General features: G+C 39.1%; 2 protein-coding genes across 2 annotated transcripts; both read right to left on the reverse strand.

The window, feature by feature from the left end:
* Positions 1–5,306: 5,306 nt before the first annotated feature.
* Positions 5,307–14,879, reverse strand: LOC134858132 (coiled-coil domain-containing protein 106-like). The gene is made up of 5 exons (XM_063874037.1): positions 14,846–14,879; positions 8,291–8,509; positions 7,625–7,837; positions 7,328–7,534; positions 5,307–6,196 (listed from the first exon to the last, which is right to left on the reverse strand). The coding sequence occupies exons 1-5, from the start codon at positions 14,877–14,879 to the stop codon at positions 5,817–5,819; spliced, it is 1,053 nt and encodes a 350-aa protein (XP_063730107.1). The 3' UTR covers positions 5,307–5,816.
* Positions 14,765–21,487, reverse strand: anxa13 (annexin A13). The gene is made up of 11 exons (XM_063912803.1): positions 21,304–21,487; positions 19,947–20,022; positions 19,566–19,660; positions 19,273–19,443; positions 19,062–19,095; positions 17,520–17,599; positions 17,190–17,258; positions 17,009–17,110; positions 16,637–16,712; positions 16,282–16,394; positions 14,765–16,055 (listed from the first exon to the last, which is right to left on the reverse strand). Exons 1-11 carry the CDS (start codon positions 21,316–21,318, stop codon positions 15,936–15,938), a joined length of 951 nt encoding a protein of 316 aa, XP_063768873.1. The 5' UTR covers positions 21,319–21,487; the 3' UTR covers positions 14,765–15,935.
* Positions 21,488–21,860: the final 373 nt, after the last annotated feature.

Here is a 21,860-nt window from a genome sequence, read left to right on the forward strand (position 1 = left end):
AGTGTGTTGCTAAAAAGAGAAAAGGGCTATTTAACACTAAACATTAAGTCCAGCTGCTGGGAATGTTGTAGGCTTTGTATATTAATTAAAGTCTATGTACGTTTTGTATATTAATCAATTGCAACATTGTTAAAACTAGCCATGCAACTATGTTTAAAGAAATCTTAGTCATTTTAAGTTTTTCAATAGTTAAGTTAAAATGCAGCGTGAACAACAAAATGCTTTTGACCTATTTCCTCCCGCTCCCCTGCCATCCCACATAAGTACTATCAGCGGGGTCGTGACAGGATGCTGAGTAGTCCCAACAGTGACTCATCATCAGGAGTTTGTCCTCATCCCCAGTGAAGAGGAGTTGTGTAACAAATGCCCGATGTTGCTCTTCAGTATTCATTTCTCTTTTATGAGTACATATGTCTCTGTGTTTAAATCTTCTCATCCCTGGAAGTCCTAGAAGTTGGGTGTTGGACTTTAGATATGTAAGGTTACAGTCAAAAAGAATATGGATCAACGCTATTGTTGCTTTTCATCTATCCTCTTGAGTTTCACATTGAGTTTTCCTTTTTCTTCAGATTATTATGTAGTGCTTGAATTCCCTGATGGAGCAAACAAATAGAACAATACGATAAAACTGATTTCTTTCCTCCATATGGCTACAGACATTGTTTTCCATGTTCTGCAGTGCTGCCAGATTGAGCTGAGATTCACAGTCGGTAGCAAACACAACCACCTCTTTCACCAAAAGCTGCAATAACACCAGAATGCACATGTATTTTGCCCAAAACAGCATACGTCGTTCAGTCTGTGAAAGACATTGGGCACACGGGGGGGACTTGCAATGTGTGAAAACAACAGACGTTACATTGGGAAAGCCAGCCCTGTGTAATTAACAGCTGTTATCATAATAAAGGTCATGTAGAAGTGCAAACACAGGAAAACCGAGCTTCCCCTATTACGACGTAATCCCTTCTTCCCAAAATAAAAAAACACAACCAGGCTAGACCATGAAGATCATAAAAGCTGTCTTACAATCACTATCTTTTTCATCAAGCTTAAACTTCTCGATGGTAATACAATACTATTATTTAGGCAGACAGTTAAAGCCCCAAGGCCAAACCTCCCATCTGTCTGTGTTTCCAGATAATATGACAGCTCTGATTGGGGGTTAATGGCCAGTGGCTTTATATGCTTTCCTCCACTTTCCTTTTTTAAAAACTTATTTTCACTTTCTTCCTGTCGTTATCTCCCAGAGAGGACTCACACAGCTGTGATTTCATACTCAAGTATGTCAAACAACCATCTAATGCCGAACACACCAAGAAGTAGACACCCCCACTGAGATGGACAAAATCCTAATTATCCCTGCTTATTAGCAACTACTCTGAAACATATTGTGAGGTTTTTGCACCCTGATAGATAGAATCGGAGGATGAAGCCCTCTTTATTAGTCACATGCATGCACACAGCAGAGCACACACAGTGAAATTGGTCCTCTGCATTTAACCCATCCTAGTACTAGGAGCAGTGGGCAGCTATCGTGCAGCGCCCGGGGAGAGTTCTGTCTGCCTGAATTCCAGTCCCCTTCAAATGATTTTTCTTTTTTGTGCCAAATATGTCTGATTTGTCCTGCGTCACTGGACGAATAACCAACAGGATTTGAGGGTGGGGTGGGGCTCCTACTTGCTGTCATCCTGCGTATTCCTGTACGTCACATACCATCATCTCCACTGTGTCCGAATGATGTGTTTGTGGACGTAGGTGTCACATGCTAGTACCTGGGGAGAAAGAGAAAAAAAAATAAATCAGATATCTTTAAAACTTGTAGCTTGTGTCTGAATATATATCCATAACATGACCACGAAATATATTCACTGTACATTTGCTCAGATTTTAGAAACAACCGTTTAAAGCCAACAGCATGCAACCAATCATCTTTTTTTTAAAATCCTTTTCTCCCATGAGGCTTCACTGTCAGTCTGAGGACACCTGGGGGTTACAAGCCAGAAAACAGTTAGTGCCTCTGACCCTGAAAATCGAGGTCATACCAGCTTTACATATTTTCTTCTGAGCAAAGAGGCAAAGCCGTGCAGGTACAGAGATACCGATCAACTATAGCCTGTATCACTGGTAGACTGTATCTGGACTAAGCGTAGAGTGCGGCCATCTTGTCTCTTCAGGGTTGAAATCACGCTCAGGGCAATTCATGACTATGGCAGCATGATGTTGCAACCCGCCCCCCACCCTCCAACCCCATTGGCTCTATCGTAGGAGCTGTCATTGCCCAAATGTCCTCAGAGGGGGGAGATGGGGTTTAGTTTATGGGCTCCTGTTTGCTGAATCCCCCAAAGAATACATTATGCCCCCACCCCCCCTGCTTTTTAAGCTGGTGATACCATTATCCAGTGGCCCCCAGTAAGTTCTTATCAGTGACAGCCAGCCGCAGAGCACACCAGCGATACATCAAGACTTGTTGAGCGAGGAGGAAAGGCTATCATTGTAGAGAGCTGAGGATAAGCATCTTTGCTTTATTTGCTCTTTTTAATTCAAGTCATTAATGATTATTATTTCTTGGCTGTTGGCAAGCACCTTTACCTATCTTTGGCTCAATATCCATATTTAAAGACTGCAATAGGGGAAGTGAATTACCCATCAGACCAAATCTGATCATCTGCAGTAAAGCAAACTGTGCACCAAAGGGTGTGTGTGCACGTGCTGGCCACAAACAATAGAACATGACAACAGGAGAGGGGGGTGTCATGCAGTGAATAAGACAATAGCTCTGAGAAGAAAAACATGCCTGTGTGTTTTCCCTCAACTCTGATGAAGGAACTGTGACGGAGCGTTGACGAAAACTGTTGTTGACGGCTCCACCGGTCCTCTGATGTCACTGCAGAGAAAGGACAGGAATAGGTACCCCACACCACGCAGACTTCAGCCCCCACCTCAATTTTACCACAGGGGGACATACCCATAATGCACTACTTGATGCTTTTGTATTGAATAGGGGTCACATTTTTGGTGCTCTGACCCACTTCTTCACAGCCAGTAGGTTATTTTGAGATTTCATTAGCGGCAGTAACAAGAGAGAACGAAAGGTGAAGAGGCTCGCACACACTGTTACATCAGCTGTCCGTTCAGACTCAGCAATTCAAATATGTGTGAGCATGCCTCTCCTGGAAGCACACATTTGGAATGGAAGTCCAAATGTGAGTAACTCTGACGACTACTGGTATGTTGTGAAGTCCTCTAGTAATGAAGCTGTCATCTTTGCTCCGGGGAATCTCTCATTGAGTGTAAAGCCGGATCCTGTCACTACTGTTAGAAACACCAGACTCACCCTGTAGATACTAAAGATATTATAACCACTTAAAAAGCAGGAATAACTTGTATAATGTGGGCAGAGCTGCCAAACTTTAAAACCAGTGTATTTATTTTGCTGTCAAAATAAGAAATTATCAAAAATAATTGCAAAGGGGGATTGCATTAGTTAAAAACAAAGATGATTATTAGCTGTCCTGCTGAAATATAGATAAAATATGAAAAAGCGAGAAGCAGTATTCCATCACCAGAAATATAACTTCAACAAATTGGATCCTTGCTAAAAAAATATAGCAGTCAAAATACAAACAATCCACACTTTATATAACCATTCAATAAGACAGGAAAACTAAGGGTGCTTTTACATTTAAAATGAGTTCAATGCTGCTAACTTTGTGAAAAAATGGTTTTCATAAAACATAAACATCTTAGCAATTATTACTATTTTATGAAAAATGTAATGGCAGTCCATTGAGAATCAGCTGGAAACAATAAACCAATGGAGAAGCCGACTCAATATCTTAAAAATAATCACAGTAATTGTGTTTTTTAAGCCAAGAACTATTTTCCCCAGAGAGCATGAAATCAATTGTTCAAGTCTGACCTCTTTTGATCTATTACAGGCCTTTTGATCCTTTTTTTTTTTTTACAAGGCATTTATTACACAGCAATTCTGGCACACTCTGGCAGTGAGACAACAAAACATAACCCGAGCCATTTCACCAGTTCAAACACATTTTGCTTGCATCATTAGGAGGGTGATTGGTGGTTATTACACGCATCTCTCCGTGAGAACGTCCAGATGCTCTTTCTGTCAAGGTCAGGATCAAAGCTGGACGGGGAGGAGGCACTTGGAAGCCTCCGCAATGACGTGGCACCTGCAACCAGGAAACACACAAAATGGAGTCCCAGCTGGCCCCCCAACACCAGCATGAGTCAAAAGGCCGGGGGAGGAGGAGGAGAGCATGCTTTAGGCTCGATTAGGCTGACATCCTATCTCCATCTCCAGCTCTGAGCTCCATCACCCGAGTCATTAACACCAAAATCACAGCTGCCACTCTGGAGTATGAGCAGGTGGAGGCTGCATTTGGCTGCTTTTTTTTAGAAACATGCTGACTATTTTGTGGGGAAAGCAAAACTGAAATAGTCATACCTCGATAAAATCTCCACTTAACTCTTTTCAGTTGAGGATTTGCAGGAAACATGCTTCTGTGTCTTGCTGGAGAGCAGAAGGGACGTTGGCATGCCTCAGGAGGTTGGAGGATATGTGCTGGCAGAGAGACATCCACCCATCTCAGCGGGCCAGCATGCATCTGTCCCCTCTGGCTGGGACACACAAACATAAGGTTGCCTCTGCTGGGGTGAAATTGTTGTACAACACTCAAAACTCCTCCTGCTTTTTTGTTTTTGGTAAACAGATGATTATGAATAAAAAAAAAAAGCATGAAGAAGAGATGAGAAATGACTGAATGAGTTCAAAACAGCAGAGGGGGGACAGGGGTTCGGGGGAATGGATGGGAGAGTGAGAGATAAGCAGATAGCAGGCGTGTGAATGGGACTGACAGTGACAGAGTCCCATGCAAAGATAAACAGCCCCAGTGCAGCCTCTGTAATGGCTCTGCACGAGTAATTTGTCACTCCATGTGAAAAGCAAACAGCAGGCAAGGCGATGGCGGCACTTTGCACTGACACTTACCATTGCCCAAAGATGTCTCGCCCAAGCTTTTCCATCTGTTGACATAACTGCTGTGGTCGAGAGATACAAAACAAATATGCCTCTGACACATTTTTTTTCTGCATTTCGTTTGTTGTGAGTAGCATTTCAGCTTACAGAAGACGGAAGTAATATGATTTAATGTAATGCATCAAATGGGATCAGGTGGCTTCTGAAAAGTTCTGTATTCTACTTAAGGTCATGTGATAGTGTCTCGATACAGGGCACTTAGAAAATACCCTAGGATAAAAACAAAGACAACATTTTCATATGGACATACTGTTTTCATTTTCATGTATTGGCAGTTCAGGAACATTGACACACTTTGCAACAAATGTCGTTTTTTAAATAGCGACAGCAAATGACTTGCAGGGCAAACAAAGTCTATGAACACAAAGTAGCACCTCCAACACGATTAAGGTGCTGGGAAATGGAAATTAACTATCCACCATTTTGGAAGTAAATGACAGGATGAATGATTTTCCTGATATGCGAGCACTGCCATCTTGTGGCTGTTTCTAACACTACACCGTTTCACCTGCTGATAAATAAAAAAAGGAAAACGTATGTGACAGCAGCTATATATCAGCTGTATGTATTCTTTATGTAAAAAAAGAAACATCTTAAATGTGTGAATGTGATTCCGAATATACGGAAAATAATGTAAAAAAAATTATCTTTAAGATGTGAATACACTTTAAAAAAAATGCTACACACACCTTTCTGATTAGTGGAAAATCATACAAAAAATGTAAACTCTGAAGGCATAATGTTTCACAAAAAACCATCAACCTATTAAAATGCTCTCTGCAGCACCCCCTAGCTGCTGCAGGTGAGAATGCAACCCCCTGGGCCTTTTCCCCGAGATGGGCAGAAGCTCTCCATTGGTTTTCATAATGTCTATTCTCCGGGACAGGTCAGCGTCACTGTCAATGACCAAGGTGCACCTTTGGGCGTAGTTGACCAGAGTCTCTTCTCCCTGGCGGAACATGCCCACAAGAGGGACCATGTCTTTGCCGGCTAGGTGGAGCTCAGCGATAGACGCGGTGTTGGCGATGGTGTTCCGGTCGATTCCGAGGTGACGGAAGGCTTCGCTCATGCTTTTCTTCTTGATGAAGGATGACAGGACTTGTTTGTAGCGGTGGATGACGTACTGGACACCGGTGGCTGGAGGAATGAAAGACAAGGCATGTTGTTACATTGTTACTACAGAGGGGATGAAGAATATTTAGTCATTACAGACCGAGACTCTTGATAAACACATGCAAAAGTGACAACTTTGCAATTGTATTTATAGATGGACCCTATTTCTAGTTCATATCAATTCTAATTGAACATGCTCCAATTTACAGACTACATTTTTTGGGTTTACTTTATTGGTCTGTTTGGTTGTCTCATGACAGAAAAACTACATATTTTTAGGATTTTAGAAGGGGAGTGTGATGTTGCCAACTCCATATCAAGGAAGTAGCTATCGGCTGTCCTAAAAGTTGCTAAATGACATCATTGCCTAATTTGCATAATGTAATAGTAATGGTTGCTGTAGGAGAGACAAAAAGTTGGAAAAAAACCCTTTATGTGTTTAGAACTTGGAAAGGCCTTGCTTCTGTTCATTTTAGATTTTTGGGATTTAAAAAAATGCTTGCCATGAAATAGGCCATCACTTGATGACTTTAATGCTTTGTCTAGACCCACATTACATAAATCAATGTTGTCCTGTTTTGATAAATATTAGAATATGCCATTTAATCAAAAGACTATTATGTGGGGATGGAATTGCTAGCTCTATGTCCAACCTTCCTTCTTGATCCGGGCTTGGGACCAGCAAAGTGACCAAAAAGTGACTCTCTGCAAGCCAGGGCGGGATCAGCGGCGGGCGGCTTTGTGCAAGTGACTCATTTGCAGTCGAAACCAAAAAACTCTCCAGAACAAGTAGCTGGATTACAATAATATGGTGGATACACAAATGTTGTTTGATTTTCCTTAACACTGAGGGATAGGAAATAAGAGCTGCATTTGTGTGATGTATGAAAAATCATTTTCGTTTTTTTTTTCCATTTGGAGGTCTGTGTTTTCTGGGTTGTCATTCAAGTTATCATTATTTCTAACCGATGTTAAAAAAGGAGGTAATCTACATCCATCTGACATCACATAATTATTATCTTCCCCTAACAATAGCAGGATTTTTTAACGATAGCAGCTATTGACTTGAATGGTCAGGGAAATATAACGAAAATGTATTTTATTTGATCTATATATTTATTTCTAATCATTACATAGGAAAAGACATTTGTTTACCCCTCTTCCTGCTGTAGTCCTTCGCTCTCTTTGATCTTTTCTTGTCTTTGTGGTGTTTTTTCCTTCTGTGATCACTTGAGGCTGCAGAAAATTCTGATGATTCTGAGGATTCAGAGCCGCTGTCGCTGCTCTCAGAGGAACAGGAGGAAACTCTTTCCTTCTTCCGAGATTTGTTTTCCGAGTGGTGCACTTTACTGTGTCTAGGAGCTGCGTATGATCAACACAATCGGCATTAGTTACTGCATCCAACCAGTGTAAATATAATGAGTCAAACCTGTCTTCACTGCAGATACTGACCTTCAGGGAGCGGACTGGGTGATGCAAAGGTGGGCATGGAGCGGTTACTCGTGAGGTTTTCAATCTGGCTTCTGAGGAACTTGCGGTCCTGCATCAGGTCCTCCACCTGTCTCTCCAGCGCAGCGATGCGCTCCTGTTTGTTCTCCAGCATGCACTGCAGCTTGGTGATGGTCAGCAGCACCCGCGGGGGCATGCTCTCTACATGTGAGCCAGCTGGAGGGAAACAAGGAAGAAGAAATGTGGGGAGCATTAACAAACACAGCGTTCCATTATGTGAAAGCAAGTCTTTTTTGTATTTCACTAACTTTGTTTTACTGGCATACATTTAGTTTTCTGTCCGTGTAATGTGGTCGTTGCTCTCACGCCACTTATTTTGTAATCTGTTTAGCTTGGGTAACAAAAATAAACTGTATAAAGAATTAAAACATCATAATTCTTTATAATCTGACACAAATAGGATCATTAACAAAGCATGTTTTTTTCATATTGGAGAAGGTCAATCACCAAATTAATAAAAAGGAAAATAAATCATTTCCATTTATCCTCGTATATGTTGACTTAGGGTCCAAACTTGCAACTGGTGGTTCTCATTTGAATAAAGATACGATTGCACCAGGGAATAAAAATGTACGTGACAACAACAACGTCAGAGAAAAGTGCTGTTACCTGACATGGCACTGCTGGGTGTGTTGTCCTGAACAGCGTCAGCCGGGGCCGCTGTTTGGAAGTTCTCCCACTTGGTGGTGCTGAGGTCTTCTTGTTCCTGCTTCAGCCAGGCCGGAAAGGTGTGCCTGTCTTTGCACCTCACAGAGCTGGAGTCGATCTCCACGCAGGGGGAGTACCCCGACGACTCCTGCTGCCACACGGACGGACATCTCTGCAGACCTGGGGAGGGAGCAGAGGGGAGATAGGGGTCCTGTTATCTAGAAGCGCTTTTTGGCTTAATTTGGTAAAATGTAGAACATCTTAAAGCAAGACATTGGCAATGCTTAAAGTCCAACTTTGGTCCTTTTATATTCTGAGTGTTCTCATCATATACTAAGAATGATGGACAGACTGATCACACATTCATACACTTAAAAACTGAAACGTGGACTTTAATTGAATGTATTATGTCAACAAAACTGTAATAGGTTAGTCAAAAGCAATAATATTAAGTTGAACCTAATACTTTTTTATTTAAACTAAATATTATTGCTTTCAACTAACCTAATACAGTTATGTGAAGTCTATTGACATAATACGTTCGGTTAAAGTCAATGTTTCAGTTGACATATGAAATAACGGTTGTCCAAGTGCCACCAATTTCTTCTGGTTGACATTTAACAGGAGATTTAATGTAAAAGTAAACTAAAATCATTACTATGTTAAGAAAGTTAGCAACACCATGTTATAGTCAAACAATTTGTAAAATGTTGTGTTATTATTCACAAAATCAAGAACATGCGGAGGCGTTTCCTCTAAATAAGGACGCCTCATAAGATTTGTTGTGATTTTAAGAGAGGGTGATAGTGGTATTTTTAATTGCATATTTCCTCCATTTGAAACTTGTGAATATAGTTATATACAGCTCCGGAAAAAATGAGGAGACCACTCCAAATGTTTCTTAAATCTTTATCTCTACATGTTTGGCAGACATTCCAGTGTCTGTTGAATTACAACACAGAAAAATACAATAATACAAGACAATAAAAAATAATAACAACCATTTAACTCAAAGACATATACCTATAAATAGTAAAACAAGAGAAACTGACAAGTGGTCTCTTAATGTTTTCCCTATGTTTGAATTATAAAGCATGAAATCATTGCCTGTCTGGCAGTCCCTACAGATCACATCACACGGGCTTCTAGCAGGAGCAATGTTTGCTGTCAACAGTTAGCACAAATTAAACAAAAGCTGTTTCTATAGCAACAAGACACAAATCCTGCAATTATGAGATCTGAATCTTATAATTAGAAGATAAGGATCTCCTAATTATAAGATCTTTTCTGAAATATGGATCTTGTCATTATAAGTTGTTACAATCAAAGGAGATGCAGATAGATGACTCATCATGCTTTAATGCAATGATCACTGTATGTAGGAGTTCATTTAAAGCGTACTGCAAAATCTTACATGAGCTGCTGTGACTCAGTATTGAAATAATAAAGGCACTACTTTTTTATAGTTATCATGCTATGGGCCATCAAGTCACTAACATGCCATCACAAATAAGACCAAATGCAGCAATACATATATGCATGTTTTATATAGCTATCTTCTTTCCTTTTTACAAATAATGTGCTGACAGGAAATCAAGGCGTGCTGCAGGTTAGACGTACTATAGCAGTGACTATTTAAGTTTTAAATGATCATACGAAGGCGATGTAATACAGAAATATGTTTTATTTAAAAAACAAAAACAATTGGTAGGCTATTTCATAGTTATTCGAATGTCATTACATTAACTTTTATGACACAAAACATTGTTTTTTTGATCGATTTGGCCAGACATGGTGGTATGATACTACTTGAAATAGGGACACACTAAGCTTTTATTTTGTTAAGTGAGGTGTACGTGCTACAGCTAGACCTATACACCTCAAGTTTGTGAAATCTTAGCAACAGCTTTTTTTAAAGGTCGACAAAGCTATTGCTCTTTTGTTTTACGGCTCTAATGAAAAATATAAGCTGATACCTCATATCTTCTGAGAATACATTTTAAAGACATCAGTAATCAATCGGGATTTAGACTTAACTACTCATCTACAAAAATAAAACTTTACTTAAGCTACATTAATCCATTTATTAAATTCTGCATGGAAAAAAAGCATACATTCATGCATGTGACTTCATTGCCTGCTATGCAAAGACTACAAAAGTGTTTTTCATCATGATAATAATTAAATGTATTCAGTTTAATTTGATATCCACTAACTTGAAATCTTCTAGTGGGTCATAAGTAAAGATCGATTATAGAGAGGGTTGTTGTTTTGAGTGTATACATCATTCTTTAGAAAACTAACCAATTAGCAATTCATTTATAAGTCCTGAGCTTCATGAGTTAATGAGAAGTAAAGCAGTAATACATTTATTAAAACATGATGAAGAATGTATTAGTCAAGCATTCGTTAAGAGGGAGCAAGGAATCATAACTGTATTTTAAATTACACAACTATATGCTCCGTTTTGAATACAGTAAAGCCATTTGAAATAAATGTGATCCGAATGAGATGATGATGTAGTCCATATGACGTGAAACAAGTGTAGTTCTTTAACTAAACATAGAAGTCAAGGTATGGTTAAGTGTAGTTTAGGATAAGATGTCTCAATGGACCAAACCTCTTAAGGAAAACTTTCTCCCAAAAATCTCACACAAAATACTTCTACTGTTTGCACAAATGCATCAGTATCTGTATGTAAATATATTTAACAATCCAGACACAAACAATATATGTTCATTTAATTCCTATTTTGTTTTAACAGTTTGTTTTAACAGTTACTTATCTCTACATCAGTTTTGTTTTTTTTTATTATCCTGTGTGAAACCGTACTTTCCTGTTTATCATTCTCACTCTGTTGCTGCTTAAACTTCTGAATTTCTGCAAGGGGATTAATAAAGGTACATTTGATCTTATCTTATCAACAGGGGAAATGGAATCTTGCTCACCGCTTCCATAGACTAAATATTGCCTTAAGCTTAAGATACATGAATGTAAATAACTTAGGAACCAAATCCAACCGCTTTTAGGGCCTCCAAGGAAGTTACCTGTACTAATATCACAAGGTATAAGAATTAGTGAGAGATTATTTTTGGTTTGTGGCAATGGAGAACTACGGAAGCGTATTGCTGCCACATAAAAAAAACAGTTTCACATTTTACAAGATAATTTCACGTTCTTACGTGATAATGAAAGGCTGAGTATCACGTTATTTTGTGATAATGAAACTAAACGAATAGAAACGAGAGGCATAAGCTAAAGGCACTATGGCCTGTACTTTAAGCTTGGTGTGAGACATGGTGAGATCCTGAACTTATTGAGCACAGTGGATGATATTAATATCAGTATGCGTACTTTGAGAAGGATTTTGAAATGCAGATGGGGTTGTACCGAAGGAAGAATGAATCCGAACCTATTGAGGTAGCGTCATTCCTCATTGATCAACTGGAGGGGAAAGGAAGGCTGGTGAAGTAGCAGCGGGAGCTCACTGGGACACATACCAAGGGGCGGCAGTGGCTTAGTCTGTAGGGGCTTGGACTGGGGTCCAAAGGGGGGCGCCAGTTCATGTCCCGACTAAAAAAAAGAGCTGGTAGCTGGAGAGGTGCCAGCTCTGCTCCTGAGCCTAAACCAAACCGTGAAACTGCTCGCCGGCGCCGGGTACCTGGCAGCCTCCCTGCTCTGCCACCTCTCCTGCGTGTGTGTGGTTGTGTTTGTGCATGTATATCATCTGTGCATTATCCTCCCTGTGTGTAAACACTACAGAGTGGGGAAAGAAATGTCCCTGTAAGGGATGAATAAAGTATATCTTCTTCTTCTTCAATTCAGTTGGAGACGCATGCCATGCGAAAGAAAGTCTAGGCTGAACATCTTATCTTGTAAAAACGTGAAACTTTTCACATAATTACAGGATACTGAGCCTTTTGTTTGTGTTAGTCAGGGGAAATGTGCAATATATATTTACCATCAATAGCTGTGCAATATATACTTCCACATGGCTGCTATATCGCTAAACTGTTACTGGTACTGGATGTGTATTTTGTAAATTGTGTAATTTTATAGTTTTGTCTTTCTTACTTTTTTATGCATGCTTCTTTAATGATATTAAGCTATCTTTGGCTCTTTGCTTGCTGTAAAACAATGTACATTTCCTCTCTGTGGGACAAATACAGGTATTCTGATTCTGAAAATGGAGAGACATGTTAAAGCACACTTGTCAACATTACTACGGACAGTTTTTGTCAACAGATGTTGACTGTCGGTCCGTCAAGCTCCAAATACACTGTAACTAGCTTTCACATAATGCAATGTGATTGTATCTTCAGCCCTGCCTTCAGACCACAATTTAAAGTGCCAATGATCATATTATTGCATAGTGACTTCTTAATGGTGAGCAAGAGGAATTCCTGATACATTATTGATGCATTAAATCATAATGTCATAATTCACACGTGTTTTTAACCTTATTATTGTTGTTTGAACCATATTATGAGTTGCTACCTTATATACAGTACTTATTGAATGCACAATACCCAGACATATAAGAGATGCTGCATTCAGGTGCTTGGTACCTGTATTATATTCAATGGCTCAACAGATTTCTGAAGAGCAGTACCTTTTGTTTAAATTGCAGGAAGTGGACATGACTGTTTTCCCTTAACATCCCACATGTGCAAGCTACAGCACCTAAACAAACCACGCTGCAGTGATTCATCTGGCCTCAAGTGCTGACACAATACATTAAATTACTCTTACAGAAATGAACTATCACAGTCATATATATTGGAGTTTTTGAACATGGGGTAAAACAAATAATTCAATTCGATAATGCAGCGGAAAGTCAGCAGTACTAGTATTAACCCCCTGATTTATTTATGTACGTACGTTGTTACGTTTTTCTGATTGCAATTTGGCAAAACTTAAGTTATAAACCTCATAAAACACACAAATGTAGACTATATTGTTTAGAAAGGTAAAACACCCTTTCTTCTTGCAGGGGATTTAATTAACTCCTACCAAGATGGATGCTAATGACTGTAATAACAAGCAAAAGGGGTAAAAGGGGGAGCAACAAAGCCGGTGAAACACACAGGTGAACCTACCTTCAAAGGTCCAGCGGGTTGAACCGGTGTTGGAGGGGTTTCTGTGTCTTTGTTGCTGTACGCTGAAGGCTCACTTTGTGTTCAGTGTACCGTTTTTCAAAAACATAAACAGAGAGGAGGCAGAATGTGAGCCTTGAGAGCACTGTAGAACATGCATGCCTGAGAAGGAGGCGGAGCCGGAGAGCACTGACGCAATGACGCAACCATAGCGTGCAACGCTGCATTCGGGGACTCTGAGAAAAGTTGTACCATCTTTATCTGAAACAGTGACTATGTACCCGTTGCAATGCTACAATTTCAATATTAAATGTCATCAGTAGAAGTTCTTCATTAAGAATCATAATCGTGTTAAAGCGTAACTATTACCAATAGCAAATACTTCAATTAAAAGTCCACATTATGAACAATGACCCTTTTTTTGTGTAACATAGGATCATGTTGCAGTTGGTAGAGATGAAGCAATATTTCAAAGTTGATATATCTATATAAAATCAGATTAAGTTGAAAAATCTAAGAACAATGTAACATATACCTCTGACCAACAAATCGTTACTAACTCACACATTAGCATGTATTCTTGTAGATATTCTAAAACTATCAAATAATTTTCAAATAGGTTGAAATGTGTATACAATTATATACAATACCTCTTGAATACACTAATAAATAATGAGTTACATGTGAATGAAGTCATCTTTTATATTTAATGACATTTCTATTGACAGAGTTCTTAGATATGTCTGTTTTAATCAATCTTACAGCTACTCAGGAAGAAAATGGTGCAACCTGTGTGATTTAGTGTGAACTGTAATTCATACCACATGTCTGAAGAGAACCTCTTGGAAAATGGCTAACATGGAAGTGGGAGAGATTACCAGCCAGGTAATTTGAGTTGCACATTCACAAGTACCCTAATGTGTTTTTGAAACCCTTCTATATACCCTGTGACAGAATGCAATTCCAAAGCATAAACGTGGTTCTGATTTGGTTTCGGGATGTTTTTTGAATAAAGCACAAAGCCTTTAGATACTACCATCAGCTGTGAGCTCACAAAATATCATTTTTGTCATTAGCATTTCCCCCTTAGTGGGTTTACATGTAACTTAATCTTACATTTGCATATTTCCGAAAGTACTTGAAGGCAGCAAAGTGACAAGCGTAAAGGGGGTGTGTCTTTTCATTCAATGTGAAGTCTACAATATTCAGTGGCTGATTGGACGTTGCATGTCTGATAATGTAATGAAAGTCCTATTTTCATTATTGGTTGCCTTTTATGCATATTTTCTTATCATCACAGTATCAAACACAGTGGAATGTCAAATGAAGCCAGATATGATTATGGTACAGGGAACTTTATTTGCAAGTTTACTAAAATTCTTTGGCTATAGAGAGGCAGACTCTAATCAGACGACTCCACCTGCGTCCTGGTTGATGTTTGCAATAGTGGTCATTTTAGCAGATCCAAGCTGCCTTATACAGAGACATAACGACACAGACTGTCCAGATGTTAAATGCTTCTTACAGGTTTCTTCTCATATAACCTCTGGCCTACCTAAAACAGTAAACTAAATAATGTATTTTTAAACATTCTGTGTTAGTTGCAAAATACAAAAAACGATATAACTATAACAAGGTGAGGTGTATTTGGATTTTTTCAAGTGTTTTCTATCATATAAATGCAACATAGTATCTTTCAATAAGCAACTGTTAAAATATATATTCTCCTCTGCAAATCAGAACATATTCCACTACCCTCACATATCCTTCATGGTAAAGGCTAAGATTCCTTCACTTCCAACTTTCAAATGTCTTCTTTCAAAATCACAAACACATGGACTGATTGCACAAGTGGTACAATAGTGAAGTCACTTAGTTTGGGGCATAGAGGGTGAAGGTTTTAGAAGGAAATCAAGCACAAATAAAGAAATATTAGATTTAAAATCAGAGTAATACTTAAACAATGGTAATAATGTAACACTATTGTCTTTTTATATTAGTAAATGCAACCGGAGAAAGACATACTGAGGCCACATTTGATTTTCTCCCAGTTTACAAACATGTCTAGAGTGTGATTATCCTATCAAGCCTTAAACAACCTGATCAAATTAAGTGTAATTGCGTCAGTGTGACTAAAGTTGGCTCCTGGAAAGGTATAAATTGGTGCTTGTTTGCAGTGACGAAAACTGACTGTGTAAATGCTGGTAAAAGTGTGAAGAACTGGAGCTAAATATTGATTAAGAAATGTGTAGTAATTGTGAGTTAATGCCAATTTCGGTACGAATGTCTGTTGAAAAAGTTTAAAAAGAGAGCCACACAAATTCACCATGATTTAGATTTTGGACAACACATGAGCCTGGCTAATTATTCTATCACTTTCACCCTCCTGCATCCTACATAATGTCACATTGACTGCGTTAGTTGGACAGAAAACAGCCGCACCCTCAGTATAAACATACCCAGCTGTCTCTGGATGTTCTCCACATCCACCCTGCCTAACTCTCAGATGTTTAGTGGCAGATAGCCACGAGGAGACGTTTAAAGTCCCCGCCGCACTCATCCTTTATGGCATCCTTCAGAGACACATCGTACTTCTCCAGGTACATGTCTTTGATGGTCTCCAAGTCATACTGTTGGCGACAGGAAAAATATATTTTATATTCCCTTTTTTCTTATTATATCATTCATTTTTACCGTGCACTTATTTGGTATTCCGTTTTGTCTTATCATTTACTTGGTTCACTCTACACAGTAATGGAATTTTAATAAAATATAATAGGAGTTAGTCATGTATGCTGTATGAGAGACTGCAATTTAGTTATCGGTACTTATCTGTTGATCTTTTCATGCAATTACCTCAGAGCGAACCACAATGATGCGAATAAGGGTGTCCTCGTCAGTGCCTGCTCCTTTCATCGCAGCGTTCAAACGTCTGGCAAAGTAGAGCTGAGGGTTCTTAGCAACTCTTACTGAGGAGAGAAAAGAAAGGCTTTCATTAAATGGCACAGCTATTAACCCTGTGTATATAATCCATAGGCTTATTCAACCCTTTTCACATATCATTTTATTATAAATGGGGCCTTCCATTGTTACAATGTGAGTAATTTGCCACCTCATTCTTTATGTGGTATCTTCCTTTGATTATAAAATAAATAAGATATCAGAGTAGAGGCCATATACATGTAATTGACTCTTCTTATTATGTACTTACCAAGAGCTTTGTAGCATTTCTTAAGTGTCCCGGAAGTCTCATTCTGAATGACATCCAGGATTTCACTTCCACAAAGCTATGGAGAGAAAATTGCTAGTCAAATCAAAGCGCTGGCAATGCTTTAGACTCGTTCCTTTTCCAGGTCAACAATTTCCTCCTAATCCCCTAATAGGATGTCTACAGACATCTTTAAAGACCCAAGAAAAAGTCTGACTGCACGTGTATGAGAACCAACAACATTTCTCAAGTGATAATGCAAAGACACCACCCCTGATCAATTCACATACTTGCTGAAGATTAAATGTCAGGTAATATAAACCGATATTCAATATCACTGCAGCTATCTATGGACAGTGTGACACCCAAACCTACCTGCTCATAAATCTTGAAGGTGGCCTGGAGCTGCAGGTAATTTCTGGAGGCCAGGATGTAGCTGAAAGTGGACTCATCTGTCCCAAAGCTGCCCTCACCAGCCTGAATCAGAAACATCAAATATTCAGGATAATATTCAGAATATGTGCCATGAGGATATAATGAATAACAACAGAGGTACCTCAAACAGGCAGGTAGCATCTGATTCAGCCAGCTCCTCATCCACGTCGTAACTCTCGTCTCTGTCTCCCTGGCGGAAGAAAAACAAGATGACTTCTGATGTGTTGTGAGGCCTTCAGTGTCTGTATCAGGCCTACGTTTCACTTATGACAGGGGATCTGTATTGTGGCCAGTGTGTGTGTGTGTGTGTGTGTGTGTGTGTGTGTGTGTGTGTGTGTGTGTGTGTGTGTGTGTGTGGAGACTGCAAGGGAGAGTGAGATCAATTTCAGTCCTACAGCAGACGTAAGGAGTTCAGTTACTCGAGTGGAGTAGAAAACTCATGGCCTCTTACCTGCAACAGAGCTGTAAGCAGGTTCCTTACATCCCCACTTGTGTCTCCTTCGATATCTGCTTCAAGATCACGCTCGTGCACTAAAAGACACATTGTAAAATAAAGATCAAATATAGCAACATTTTATTTTTTATTTTTAGTCTCAGTATTTAGACAAGTCCATCCGTAGATACTTTTGTGCCAACAAGTCATGTCATGTTCACTGCTGTCTCTGGTTAATTTGTAATGAAAGTTTTTTAGTGTATCCTTGTTCTCTTAACCAGCTTAGTTAAATTGATCATCGAACATTTCATAGTCTATCTGATTCCCTTCTTAAAACACCTCAAGTCCTGATACTGCAGTGTGTTTAAGTTTGATGACACCGGTATTTTAGAGTCTTTAATGATGGATTCCTGCCTTTATTTCTACCAGTTTTGAGTCAAGAAAGATTATTCTACACTTCAGTGATGCCAAATCCGAACATGTAAGACAAATAAGATTGTACAGCAACGTAAAAATTGCATTATGATTACAAATCAGAATACAATAAGATTTCATAGGGTTAGATAGACTCAGGGTACTGTTGACGATTCAGTATATTGACAAAAGAAACTACTGGTTTTACAAAAAAGAGGGCAAGGACTGGGTTCTGTGTTACAAAAAGCATCCTTGTGTTTATGAAAGGCGCTATATAAATGTAAGTAATAATTAAATATTATTATCATTACAACCTTGATTATTTATTCACTACTCCCTATATAAAGGGCAGTCAAAAGTTTACTTATTAGTGCCAGTCAGAAACTTCACAACATGAGTGGACAATAAAATTCCCCCTGGGAGGTACTGCAGATTATTTGTTCTAGCAAACCTACACATGGAGTCTACAAGAGAGAACAGTAAACGAAAGTCAAATATAGTGGCTAGCTTGGTTAGCAAAATGCTAAATGTTGTATCAGGCCAGAGCAAAGCACCAAGGTAAGTCAAAATGCTAACTAACGACAACTAGCAATCAACCTGATAAGCTAACTAGCACTCCACGCACCAACACTTAGCCAGGGTCAATCATACACTAGTTCGATTTTTTACTTTTCAGAAAACCTTAAGAGAAGCTGCCATTGAGAAAATATTAATTTTGAATACATCTCAAAGAAGGATAGCATTCCCTCCTTCATGGCTAAGAAACCCTTAAATACCGAGATAAGAAAGAACTTATTACAGTCTACGGTAAATATAATCAGCTGAAAGAACTGCTATCACGGTGGACAGGAAGCGGCAGCAAGATAGGCATTGACTAAACAAAGTGTGACTGAACACTACACGGCCAAAAGTTCAATAATAGTAGCATACTTTAGCCCTATGTAGGCCCCAATGAGTCACCCATAGCCATTTCCTTCTGGGTTCATAATACAAGGAAGGGAAATAGTGACATTTAGTAATTTATTGGGTAAGAGGTTAAACAACTGCTCAGTATGATTAATAAGCTACATAAAATATTTAAAAACACATTACAACAAAACGGATGTGACGGATGTGTCGGCTTCAAGTAAACTAAGTCAAGCTTACCTTGAAAGTAGTATTCCTTGAACATGGCGATGTCCTATGGAAAACAATTATATGAATACAAATTTAGAATATCATACATGGGAAAAATTCATATACTTGTCTAATTATTTTAATTGGCCTGAAAAGAATCTTGACATAATGCCACACATATTGTGGATGAATATACTCTTAATTTATAAATGAGTTGAATTGTTTTTGACTTGTGACTGACAGCGTTGGTGGCCGTGCAGATGATCTCCACCAAGGTGTCTTCATCAGTGCCCGCTCCCTTCATGGCCTTCCTCAGCTCCTTCACAGCAAAGACAATGGGCAGGTCCAGCATGGCGAGTATGGCGTTCTCAAAGTTCCCCGACAGTTCCTTCTTCAACACATCCACCAACTCCTATTACAGAGAGAGAGAATGTAATTGTTATTGGTGGAAGAGGGCAGAAACAGAATATTTGAAATCAAAATGGTTATTTTCAAAATGATATGAAATTCTGTGGATTACTGAATGGCACTTACATCATCATACTTTTCAAAATAGGCGTTTTTGATTTCCTGACGCTGGTCTGCACTGCGGTTTGCCAGGATGTCAATGATGGCCTGCTCATCAGTTCCTAAAGAGAAGACAAAATCAGATGCGATACAAGCACAAACTATTTAACCAGCAAATCATTCTTACATGAATATGAATGAATGAATGAATGAACTTTATTGACGATCAGACCATGCAATAAGTACAAGTAATTACACAGATGATTGAAATTACGTTTCCCCATACTCCAAATGTGAAAGTAAAAGTTGACACACAACATATAACATGGTAGTACACACAGATTTAAACACATACAGACAGGCAGAATAGAATAATGACAATAATTCAACTCATTTGATCCAACTTACCAAACCCTTTGCAGGCTTTGCGGATGGCCTTGATGTCAGCAACGACATCAAAATCCTCATAGGGCACGATTGTAGGCTGAGGGAATAACAAAAGTGTGGTATATACACAAAGTGCAAAACTATAAAGAGAGTCTTTATAGAGACTCTTTTTTCCCCGGGCGCTGCACAATAGCTGCCCACTGCTCCTAGTACTAGGATGGGTTAAATGCAGAGGACTAATTTCACTGTGTGTGCTCTGCAGTGTGCATGTATGTGACAAATAAAGAGGGTTTCATCCTCCGATTCTATCTATCTACTCTATAATGATCCACCTATCAAATGTATCATTGTTCCCGTAAATGAGGATCAGAGTGGTTCTTGATAGCAATGCATTAGCAGCTGGCAGATGGGGGAGGGGAGGACGATGACACAATGCTTGTTTGGAGGAATTTGAGGGCCAGAAGTCTTAAACAAACTTGGTGGGGGCCACATGAATTACTGGCAACCTCCACAGTGTGGGCCAGGAGCCAGCAGGGGACTGAGAGGCAGTTCTACTGACCTATATCCCTCACATTAAAGAGTTTATTCTACTTTTTTTGCTGGATGATGTAAAGCAAATGATTGTGACACAATTTTCACAGAATGTGTTACCTCCCCAAAACTTCAACATTATTTATTTTTTGTTATGTCATTATTATGTTGGAAAATGGTTTTCTTTCTCTGCCCTTTAGTGTAATTGAAATTGAAACGATAAATAAATGACCACAGAAAGACACAGATCTGGCAATAAAGGATACCCTCCCCCCATTTTAGCAGCTTGGACTCTACTGCTGATTCACACACAACATACAGAGCCCTCCTCATTCATCTACACACACACACACACACACACACACACACACACACACACACACACACACACACACACACACACATCTAACGGTGCTGTGAAGAATTCCGCAGAGGAGTGACCCTTCCACTGCGTAAACCCAGACTATGCTGTCCGTCACACGGTGTCGGCAGCGACGTTTACATTTAAAGAAACACCGAATAATATTCAATCTGACACCATAGTGCTCAATCTCAGTTTACAAATTACCTATTCGTCCCGATATAGGCTATATGTTGTGCGCAGAAATTGGCTGTGATTAAAGACGTTACAGCGCTCGATCATTAATGAGAAATAAGCAATACATTCGGTATGTTATTAGAATTTTACGTCGAAATCAAACATTTCTCCTAGATCGTATTTTTGGTTTAACTTGTCACAACGAAACTCTACTCATTACACTTGGTGCGAAGTCTAAAATGCTGTTAAAGATTGTCCCTATAACCAAAGCGTTTGTAGCACATTCTGTTTCAAGACAATGGTACCTACTTGACAGTTGCCCATTTTAAGGATGTTTTTCCGGCTGCAGCTGGTGATCTGTTGGATAAAAGTCACAGAGCAGTTGGCACTAGCTTACTTCTTCTCCTGATACGAGCTGCAGCCCAAAGCAGCTGAAACCAGCGTGTGACGTCACCCGCTACATAGTCCGTCAGATTAACCATTTGCCTCCCCACCACTGTACCCTATGGTCAGGAGCGAGGGAAATACTCAGATGCTTTACTTAGTTTAAGGGAGTAAAACCAAAGAGAACACATACTTTGTCACAAATGATCAGAGGTAGAAAAAGTACTCAGAACTTGTACCTAATTACAAGTAGAAGTACAAGATTGTAGGAATACTCTGTTATGTAAAAGTCCTGCAATGAAAATGTTACTGAAGTAAAAGTACACATGTATCAACATCAAAATATACTTAAAGTACCACAAATGAAAGTACTCATTATGAAGATTGGCCCCTTTCTTATAATATATATTATATGTTTTGATTATAATTATTGATCATTAAAGTGTTATCAAAGCTGGTAAAGGTGCAGCTAGTTTGAATGA

This window comes from Eleginops maclovinus, chromosome 21 (assembly GCF_036324505.1).
Source record: "Eleginops maclovinus isolate JMC-PN-2008 ecotype Puerto Natales chromosome 21, JC_Emac_rtc_rv5, whole genome shotgun sequence".
Lineage (NCBI taxonomy): Eukaryota > Metazoa > Chordata > Actinopteri > Perciformes > Eleginopidae > Eleginops > Eleginops maclovinus.

Coding starts and splice junctions, on each gene's coding strand:
- LOC134858132 (XM_063874037.1), bottom strand. CDS start 14,879: ATGACCACTATTGCAAACATCAACCAGGACGCAG. Junction 8,510..14,845: donor AAACATCAACCAGGACGCAG/GTGGAGTCGTCT, acceptor CTCCCTCCCCAG/GTCTGCAGAGATGTCCGTCC. Junction 7,535..7,624: donor ACCCAGTCCGCTCCCTGAAG/GTCAGTATCTGC, acceptor GATCATACGCAG/CTCCTAGACACAGTAAAGTG.
- anxa13 (XM_063912803.1), bottom strand. Junction 17,600..19,061: donor CAAGGAATACTACTTTCAAG/GTAAGCTTGACT, acceptor TGTGTCTTTTAG/TGCACGAGCGTGATCTTGAA. Junction 17,111..17,189: donor ATGCTACCTGCCTGTTTGAG/GTACCTCTGTTG, acceptor TTTCTGATTCAG/GCTGGTGAGGGCAGCTTTGG.